The 11,030-nt window shown below is 46.4% G+C and overlaps 1 protein-coding gene across 1 annotated transcript in view; it reads right to left on the reverse strand.

Annotated features, from left to right (window-relative positions):
• The window catches only part of bcar3 (BCAR3 adaptor protein, NSP family member), a 53,838-nt gene extending 43,244 nt beyond the window's left edge, over positions 1 to 10,594 (reverse strand). Inside the window, exons 1-3 of the mRNA XM_080769544.1 lie at positions 10,466 to 10,594; positions 1,616 to 1,817; positions 1,122 to 1,391 (exon numbers count right to left, since the gene is read on the reverse strand). Coding sequence (XP_080625670.1) covers positions 1,122 to 1,391; positions 1,616 to 1,809 — 464 coding nt within the window. The 5' untranslated portion in view covers positions 1,810 to 1,817; positions 10,466 to 10,594. The remainder of the gene's footprint in view (positions 1 to 1,121; positions 1,392 to 1,615; positions 1,818 to 10,465) is intronic.
• Between the last annotated feature and the right edge of the window lie 436 nt (positions 10,595 to 11,030).

Here is an 11,030-nt window from a genome sequence, read left to right on the forward strand (position 1 = left end):
TGCCCAAAATAGGGTCACCATGGTTAAAGTAGGTTCAACATGTCACGTCACATTATGTGACACATATCGTTGGTACTGTAAACACACGTTGGGGACAACCTTCTTCACTGCAGATTTGTCTGCAGTACTGTTGTATCTGTCTGAGAGAGAGACGGACAGAGAGAATGTAATTACTGTTGTTGTGTCGCGATCGCACTGCTATGACCCGTGTCTTGATTTTTATTTACACTTTGCAATGAGATACAGTTACACTTACTGTACTAGCTTTGGCTGTTTGAATGAGCCTGTACACTAGTGACTACCCCGTGTATTTATCGGTTGGTGTAGTAATAGTAGTTGATTGATTGACATTGTAATAGCGACATGAAAATTAAACTTAAAGTCGCTGAGAGGCGATGGGATGGGCCATGTTGTCAGACGCGCTCCGCCGCAAACAAAAGGAATTCGCTGGATCCAAATGATGCATTTTAAGGGTTTTATTAAAGCAATGTAGATGACTCATAATGGTGCTCAAACGTAAAGAAAAACGACCACAGCTACAAAGTAAATAAAGTAAATGAAATAAAGCGGTCAACAAAAGGTATGGCGTCCCACACACCCCCTCTCTCTCTGTGTCCACAGCATGGGTGAACAGGTGATGTTAAAGGTAACCTTGGGTCCGCCCCTATGCCCGTCAATCATCCACATCAACACCAGTGACAGCCTACTCATTTCATTGACCAAATGTATAGTCAACATAACCAAACCATTTCGTGGCTCTTACAGACATAAAAAAGGGCCCATCAGCTCAAACACACAATGCAATACTTTGTTTTCAAATTGTTGCGTATACAACCATCAGTAGCATTAAAAAGTAATATATCAAATAAATACCAAAATAAACTACCATTTCCATTTCCCCCCTCTATTTCCCATTCCATTTGTCTTATATGTAATGTCAGCGCCGCTAATCCAAAGCCCCCTCAAGTACATTTTTAAACTATTTTCAGCAATGGGATAATATTTTTTTTTTTTGCTGGGTAGATCTTGTTGACCCGGTCGTTTTGAAAGTAGCTCTCAAGTAAATAAAAGTGTGGTCACCCCTGGTTCACTGTATAGCCTATGCCGTTGCGTCTGTTTACCTGTAATTAGGGAAGTTGTCGGAGCCATTGTTGTGAACCAGTGGAGAAGACACGGGCAGACGGACATGTCCAGGAGCTACCGGTGGGTTGTTGTGGCGAGCTGCAGTCGACTGAGACATCTGATTGGCTCTCGGGTCCCAGGTGTAGTGGGGTACGGGGGCGGGGTTAGCGTTGGCCACGCCTCTTCTGCGTCGCGGTAAGGTCCCGTGAATGGAGACAGGCTGGTAGGATGCAGCCGGAGCGTCTGATAGGCTGGAACCTGGACCTGACCTTGAAAACACAAAGAAAGAGAAAGACGCAGAAATAAGTAAATCTCTAAACTGCCTCCCCCTGGCCAGCCGGGGCGCCTGATGGAGGGGAAAGGAACTGGTTGGAATAACGTGTTCCTTCCACGCGCTACGTCCAACCAGGGAAACTCCCCCCTGTCAGGTGTACCAATTTCTTTATTTTGGCCCACTGTGTATTTGAGTTTGACATCCCTAGCGCTAACTCACCCATTTCTGGAGCTGATGAGGTCCATGGAGGAGGCCAGGCTGGCCTGGAGGCCTCTGGAGGAGTAGTTGGTGCTGCTGGGGGTACCGAGGGAGGGGTTGTTGCCCATCCCATGGTGGGTACCGCTGCCACCCCCCAGGGTGTGGTGTGCGTGTAGAGAGCGGGGCAGACTGGCAAAACGCCCCTCTGCCATCATCCTCAACTCTAGACAGGAGACAGATGGAGAGAGGTTGAGATCTTATATCCTTATAATAATAATAATTGTCTTACATATATCACTGTGTCAATGAAATGAAGTGTGCATAATTCGTTATGTCCATTATAGAAGTCATGAAGAAGCTATGCTGGTCAGTTCTAACACATCATCATCATCATCATGCTGTTGTCCTGCTTCCTGATGCTCTGCTAACTTCACCACACACTCATCCACTTGTGGCCGCGCTGCTGCCGCGCACATGGGGACAAAAACACGTCTAGGTCATTTCCAGGAGCTGAAGCAGTGCTACAGCTCGCCAGACCACCTGACGCACGCACGCACACACACACACACACGCACACGCACACGCACACACACACACACACACACACACACACACACGCACACACACTGAGCTGACCAAAGTGCCCACACACACACCCTTTAAAAATGGATTCCAGTAAACACAGTGCTGCAGAAGCATGTTGGGTCAAAGTGGGGATTCTCCCGTGGTCAGGGGAAAGAACTAGTGGTATAGTAGCTATTATAAGTTCCCCAGGGGGGGGGGGGGTGTGTGTGTGTGTGTGTGTGTGTGTGTGTGTGTGTGTGTGTGTGTGTGTGTGTGTGTGTGTGTGTGTGTGTGTGTGTGTGTGTGTGTGTGTGTGTGTGTGTGTGTGTGTGTGTGTGTGTGTGTGTGTGTGTGTGTGGCCACACCATCTGCCAACCCTTTGAGAATGGTAAGCAGCTGATCAACCCCCTGTTGAGAAGAATGGGTTGACTCTCACTGACACACACACACACACACACACACACACATGCATACCCGGCCCACACACACACACACACACACACACACATACCCGCACGCATACAAGGAATTTAACTTGTCATTTGCTCTTATATATACAGTAGCGCTGCGCAACATAAAGGCATCACTGCAGTACGTTCTGTGTCTTTATCATTATAGTTCTAACCGTGAACAAAACCCCTGTACCTAAAACAGGTCCTTTAAAAGTATATGCAGCAGACAACATTCCTTTGCTGGTACAGCGATGAGCAAATATCAGTGACGTACTCCAAGGGTTAACATTCCCCCCAAAAAGAATCATATTTCTACTGGGGAACCCCCCCATGTTTGACTCGGTTTCACTGCGCAAAAAGCATGGTTATACGGATGTGTATATTACAGGAAACTCCCGTTAAACTTTCCAACAAACTCCGGTAAACTCTCGAATTGTACTGTAGCCTACCATCACACCTGTATATTACCGTATATTAACTGTATATGTACCATCACACCTGTATATTACCGTATATTAACTGTATATGCTGCTAAACTTGAGGTTTACGGGGAAAATACAGTGCCCATAATTGCCCGTTAACTCCTCTTTTCACGTTCCAATGTGATAAATATCACATTGCGAGGCGTTTGTAGTTCGAGTATTTTAACAATGTCTGTCAATTTGGCATTAAAAATGTCTTAAAAGTAATTCAATTGAAACTTTATACAGATACCCTGTATGTACGCTGGTTTGTTTATTGTTGAGTGAGAGCTAATCATCTGCCATCTGGGGACCCTCCACCCAAAGCAGTTTGGAAACCACTGATATAGTCTACTGTATATGATTGGTTGAGGGGAAATCATGGTTATAGCTTGCAGTTGGTGCATGTCAATTAGTATGGTTACGTTTAGGCAAGGATTTGATTGTCAATCAGTTCATGTGATTTAAGGTTATAGTGGCTCTGATGGCATAGTTAAAGCTGCTATCCAGGACTTATTGTAATGAATAAAACATTATTTGAGTTGTATAATAACCAGCACATCTGCAGTGATTGGAGACTACGGTAGTCAAGTCTCCATAAACTCTTCCATTGAGACGTTTCAACCCCAGTCAGTAAGTGTTTGACAACGTCAAAGGCGCGTCACGGATTGGTCACTATTAGATGTGTCGCCATCTTTATTGTAGTTCTGTAGTCTGACATCGGGAGAGGACCTCAGACTTATGGATTGAAGCTTTAAGTGCAGGAAGGGGGCGTGGTATGTTTAGGTTAGGGTGTATAGGACCTGGGGGTGCGTTCAAAGCACTCAAAGGCTTAAAAGTGTTTCCTTTACTAATGCCATCAGATGGCTGGATATCAACTGCCTTCTTGATTTCACACATGCACGCTCTCTCTCTCTCTCTCTCTCTCTCTCTCTCTCTCTCTCTCTCTCTGTCACTCATTCACTCGCCACGCACGCACGCACACATTTTCTGTTCTCTCCCTCCAACTTTTCCTCTCTCTCTCTCTCTCTCTCTCTCAGTTTCTTTCACATTATTGATCTATCTCTGCCTCGCTCTCTTTCAATCCAACTCCGTTCCTTTGACTCTCTTTGACTCTCTTTCCCTCGGCCCATCCATCCATCTCTTCCTCTTTCAGTCTCCCGTGCCCCCCCCCTGCCCCCCCTCTCCTCCCCTTCCCTCCATCTCTCCATCACGATGTCACCCACTCTTCACTTTTACATGTTCTTTCTTTTCTTTGTCCCTCCACCTCTCTCTCAATAACAATGGCTCTCTCTCTCTCTCTCTCTCTCTCTCTCTCTCTCTCTCTCTGTCTGTCTGTCCTTTGTCTCTCTACCTTTGGTCCTCTCTCTCTGTGTGGTAGTGTTGTTTGTCCATCCAGCTGCCCACCAGTGCCCCTCCCCCCCTTGCGTCATTCACCCAACAGGCATGTCGTGGCTTTCTGTCGGACGAAAACCTAGTATGTCCAAATCCATTCCTCCTTTTGATTTGTAAGACATAAAAAAATTACTGATATACAAACTTCCAGCGCGTCACACCGCTATGCGTTGTGGGTTTGTAGATCTGCTATATTCACTCTCGTGAAGTGTATAGGGCATTCATTTACAAAGAAATATATGATTCAAAGTTGAAATATGGAGATACGAGGTTTCTGCCTGACGGAAACCTTAGGCACCCCCACACGCACGCACGCACGCACGCACGCACGCACGCACGCACGTACGTACGCACACGCACGCACATGCACACGCACACGTGCACACACCAGTCAGAGGGAGATACGAGACATAATATTCTAAAGACAAAGCTCTGTTTTGTCAACAATAAGAGATGAAGATGTTGGAGGTTGGGAACATGTACACGAGCACACACACACACACACACACACACACACACACACACACACACACACACACACACACACACACACACACACACACAATCAGAGCAGACCCTGGGTGGGAACAAGTGAAGATTAACAGGAAGAGGAAATGAAGGCATAAACACGGTGCCTGGAGGCAGATCATTACATGAGATTAGTGGCAATAAAACAAATCTCTTTCTCTATTTTCTTTTCCCCCCGCTTCCTTCCTAGAACGTCTTCCCCGTCTCTGTGACTCTCCCTGCGTGGCATCTCTCTCCTCGTCTCGTCTATATATGAATGATTTATTGGGTGTAATATTCAGAATGGTTTGTTGTCACGTTACAAGTGAGATAGGTGACATTGGTGTCGTGTGGCTCAGTGCAGTAAAACATATCTTCTCACCCTGAGGGTGAGAAGCGACCTCGCCCCTAAAGGGCGAGGCAGCTTAGACGCATCCGCCTGAGTGATGGCAGACTGCCGGGCGAGCGCTGACGCTTTGGCACGGGAGGGTCAGATCAACATTATGGAATGAATTCTGTATATGGAGGGTGTCTTGAGTGTATACAGGGTTTGATGATGTCAGATCAACATAATGGAATGTCATAACAGGTCAGCTCCATATATAGAGATCTAAGGGTGGCATGCAGCGGGGGCAGTGTCTTGAGTGTACAGGGTTTGATGAGGGACCAGGTAACTTTGGGGCGTGCCCGTCTAGAGTTTGAATGGACAGGAATCAGTCAAAAGGGAGACATCGGAGAACGACTGACATAGAAACATAGCTTTTTCAGAAAACTGTCGTGGATGTGGAAGACATTTTTAGAATCTGATCTCAGCCTCAGGTCAAAATGGGGGTCATCATCAAAAAGTTTTTTTTTTGTCATGTAGACAAAAAGTGTTCATAAGTCTGAAGTTCCTATACTCCTGATTGACCCTGAATGGTTTCTAACGTTTCTGACGGAACATAAACCAATAGAACACATCAGCCAGACTCAAAGACTCTAGTTCTGCTGAATGAAGTGACTGGTCATTTGAAGGAATTCAGCTGTGCTTACAAGACAATAGACTGGGAGAGAGGGCGTGTGGGCGCGTGTGTGCATGTGTGTGCGTGTGCATTTGTGTGCGCGTGTGCATGTGTGTGCGTGTGTTATAAAGAGCCCTCCTTGTCCCTGCAGTGATGTAACGTTCAACACCTGTTAACATGATCAGCTATATAACGCAGCATTCAGGAGACTTGCATTGGAGTTGGTGTGCAGGTGTCGGAGTGGAACGTACGTGAAGCAGAACAAACTGACATGCTCACATGACCCAATTCATATATATATATATATATATATACACCGGTACATACTGTACGTTTACATACAGTATTAATTATGAGCAAATGTGCTACAATGTTTCCCTTGTTTGAACTACAAACATTGTACACTGTACTTCTGTCACATTCTGCAGCACAGGTCTCTCATCACACACGCACGCACATGCACGCACACACACACACACACACACACACACACACACACACACACACACACACACACACACACACACACACACACACTGATTGAAATGACAAAAACATACAGCAGCATGCTGGGGATTGAGGGGTTTCCTCTTGCGAGTTAAAACTGCCTTTCCTGGCACGTGTGTGTCGCACACGCACACACACGCACGCACACACACACACACATGCGCGCGCGCGCACACAAACACACGCACACACACGCACGCACACACACACACACACACACACACACACACACACACACACACACACACACACACACACACACACACACACACGTTTGTATTACTGTACTTCTGAGGACATGTTAGGGTGGTGAATGGTGATTACATGAAGGCTGTTTTGTCATTTCTTTAACGATAAGCCTGTAGAGCTAAGCATGAAACTAAGTACAAAACAGGCATAACCCCTAACCCCTAACCTCTAAATACTTAATCCTCAACCGCAACTTGACTATTTTCCTAATTGTAAAGAAAGCATAATACAACTCTAAAAATCTTTTTAACCTTTTAACCACAAAACAACCTTTTACGTACCCCCCCCCCTTTTTCACAGTTGTGTTTATTCAAGATTACAGGGTATACAGTAAATCAAACAACATAAACACAATATGTAGGTGTATGTGACAAACCCATACAGAACATAACAAAGAAGATAATAAATAATGTTTACATATACATGTCATATGACCACTACATGCTAAATAGTGTGGTAGTATATAAAACAATTAATTGTATAGTCCTACACTAACGGAAGTGACACTGACGGTTACAAAAAGAGCATATCAAGTTTGGAACAAAACACACAAACGCACACAAACGACAAAACAAGACAACACACAACATGGCAACATGGTCACCCCTCGAAACAGAACATATAATGGACATAGCAGTGCACCCACACATACTGTAGTTCCTCATAATAAATCATACTAAACATTAACCCAGCTGCGTCGGAGATCACGTCTAGCATGAGGTTTAAACTCACACAGCATGGAACTGTAAATTATTTGACAACTGTTTATGTTCTGAGGAGCAGGGACAATATTGTTGTCTCAAATTCTACAATACTTAATTGGATGGATAATGGGATACTGAACTCTCACAAGTACACACACACAGTCACACACATACGTGTGTGTGTGTGTGTGTGTGTGTGTGTGTGTGTGTGTGTGTGTGTACGCGCACGCATGCACACACACTGAGCCGTGCATTAGCAAAGCCACCCCTGGCCAGCAGGGAACAATGGGAACAACTGTCACATGACCTCTGTAGAGAAACAGCCATTGTGTGTGAGAGAGAGAGAGAGAGAGAGAGAGAGAGAGAGGCGTCCCGCTGCGTTGCTCACTGTGTAGGTGTGTGCGTGTGTGTGTGTGTGTGTGTGTTTGTGTGCGACAGTGACTTTTATGTGCATGACATATTAATTGTGCAGTTATCAAGTCCTACAGCACAGCAGTAGCTGTCACTCTAGCTGTGTCTGTTTCTCCAACATTAGGTGTAGACTTGTACGCAGTACAGACACACGTTTCCATATATGTCAGTCCAAAAGCCAAGTGTTATCTATCTATAAAGGTCTCTCTGTACGTCTGTACGTCTGTACGTCTGTATGTCTGTACGTCTGTCTGTCTGTCTCTCTGGCTGTACGTGGGTACGTCTGTAATGCACGTGACGTAACTGGAGAACCGTTCTCCCCACTGACTTCAACTTTGACACACACGTTCCACACCCCCACAGGGAGTGTGAGGGTGTCGAGTCGGTCTGACCCACGGGTTGTCCAGAACCGCCACAAAAGGCCTCTGCCCGGGCTCTGGACAGGGTCCCCTGCCCTGGGCATGTCTGACACAGAACTCCATATATAGGAATAAAGGGACACAGAGAGACAGATACGGAAATCTCCATATATGGGCATAAAAGGGACACAGACAGATGAGGTGGAACGGGTACTCTGACACGGGTACAACGGGTCATCGCATAACCGGGTGGGGGTGGGGCATGGATCTACAATCTCCATCGTTACCGACTCGGTGCTCTACAGCCGGGCACCGCTCTTGTTATGAATAATTTGCCATCAGTGTACTGTACATACACTGACCACGAAGCAGTCATGTCAGTGAAGTGGCTGGACAGTCACTAGACAGTCGGAGTAGGGCAATTAAGTGAAAAAATATATACTGTAGTTTGCTGTCGGGCAGAAACCTCCTATCTCCATACTATTCTAACTTTTTGTGTTCTTTCGAAAATGAACGCCCGGCCTAGTACAGACAGTCACTCGGTGGCGTGCTACGAGCTTGTAGATCTGCTATTTTTGAAAAATCGAAGAACGACTGACAGAAACATAGCTTTTTCAGAATACTGTCAGGATGTATGGACATTTTTAGAATCTGATCTTGACCTGTAGAATCCTATATAACCGAGAATCTTTCAACATGGCAACGATTACGACGATTATGAGAAAATAATTGCGATTATCTCAAGTAATTGCGATTAGCCGATGATGTAACGATTGTGACAGGCATGTGTTTGTTCTCTCAGTCAGTGAGCATAGCATGGCTTGATCTCCTGCAGCACCTCCGGCAGCAGGTCACCGAGTCCTCCAATCACATGGCCTGGCCTTGGCAAGGAAACACAACAAACTGGCTAACATAACCCCATGCACACCCACACACGCACGCACGCACGCACGCACACACTTACACACACACCCGCACGCGCACGCACAGACACACACACACACACACAGACACAACAAGTGGGCTCCGAGGACCTTAAGATTCCAGGGGCTCCCCACGCCAACATTTTTATCCCATGATTTTTTTTTTAACCCATTTTTCACCCGGTGCCAATTATTACCTAAGCATGTAATCCTGGCCGCTATACACTCGTCCTCTGCCAGCCTGGGGAGAGCCCCGAACCGCATGATCTCATGCTTCCTTCAATGCATGAGGAGTGAGCAGGCCGCTTCTTGATACATTGCCTGACACGGGACGGGAGTTTCCCCGGTAGGACGTATAGTCATGGTGCGTGTGTAACGAACACTTTATTCTAACCAGTGACTTTTTTGGAAACATTTTCCAAACACAAAGGCTGATCGGTCCTTGACATGGAAGAAGTTATAGAGGACCATGTACACCACATACAGTATTATCTGATTATCAACCTACCTACTGTACATCATTGGTTCCCTATAGGGGTATACTTGGTTCCCTATAGGGGTTCCATTTGTACACTCTCAGAGTTAAATTAACAGTGGTTTTACAATATAAATTGGGGTACCATGAGATAGAAATGCCATTACATCGGGGGTCCGTAGTAGCATAATACGTGTGAAACTGGCATTATGTTTTCAAATGGGGGGTCCGTGGTCTATAATAAATGTTGATTTGGGGGTCCTTGACACGAAAAGGTTTGGGAACCACTGACCTATACAGCATGTACAGTATCTGATTATCAACCTACGATGTCTCCCTGCATGTCATCATGACTTTTAGGACTGTGTTTGGACTCTTTTGGCGCTGAGCGCTGAACAGTGAGTAACCACACGGCTCCACCCAGCGCTGTGGGGATGGCTACTGTTACTGTACTTGTTGCTCAAATGTCCCTGAACGTAATAATGGTACATGATGTTGCAGTAAACAAGCCAACCAAAGTGAGGTATTGAGACATGCGCACGCACGCGCATTCGCACACACGCACCCACACTCACACACACACACACACTCACACACTCACACTCACATGCACACATACAGTGAGAGAGGGATCGAGAGAGAGAGAGAGAGAGAGAGGGTAACAGTAGATTAACCGCAACCGCAACTCATAAACAAGTTAATTGCCAGTTTCCTCTTGCTTTTAACTACTGTAAAGTAATACAGTACAACATTTGATATGCACACACACACACGCACACACACACACACACACACACACACACACACACACACACACACACACACACACACACACACACACACACAGAGAGTCATTCCTATACCTGTCAGTGTGGGCAACTCCTGGGAGCACTTTACCCAGTGCTACTCTCTCTCTGTCTCTCTCTCTCTCTTGGGTGTCCTTCTCTGTCTACAGTTGTCTCCAGGTTTTAAAGTTGTCTGTCCAGCTTTACTCCATAGTGTGTTTGAATGGTCTGCTCACTGACTGACTGACTGACTGACTAGCTGACTGACTGACTGACTGACTGACTGGCAGGAGGACTCCTCCAAGAGGCAGGCACGCAACAACAAGACAAGCAGCTCTGAACACACACACACACACACACACACAAGCCCTGCCCTCTCTCTCTCTCTCTCTCTCTCTCTCTCTCTCTCTCTCTCTCTGGTGTCTCAGGGGAGTGATTTGCAGCACCCGGCCCCTCCCTCCAGTCTACTGTGTGTTGGGAGGATTTTTTTTGTTGTTGCCGTCGTCCCCTAACACCCCCCCCCACCCCTCTACCCTACAACCCCCCTCCCCCTCCCCTCCCCTCCCCCTCCCCCTCCCTTCCCCCCAGCGCTGAAAACTTCCCTCACCCCCCACCGCCCCCCCTCCTTCTCCCAGGTCTTCTC

The sequence above is a fragment of the Protomyctophum bolini genome (assembly GCF_963924005.1).
Source record: "Protomyctophum bolini genome assembly, chromosome: 8".
Classification (NCBI taxonomy): domain Eukaryota; kingdom Metazoa; phylum Chordata; class Actinopteri; order Myctophiformes; family Myctophidae; genus Protomyctophum; species Protomyctophum bolini.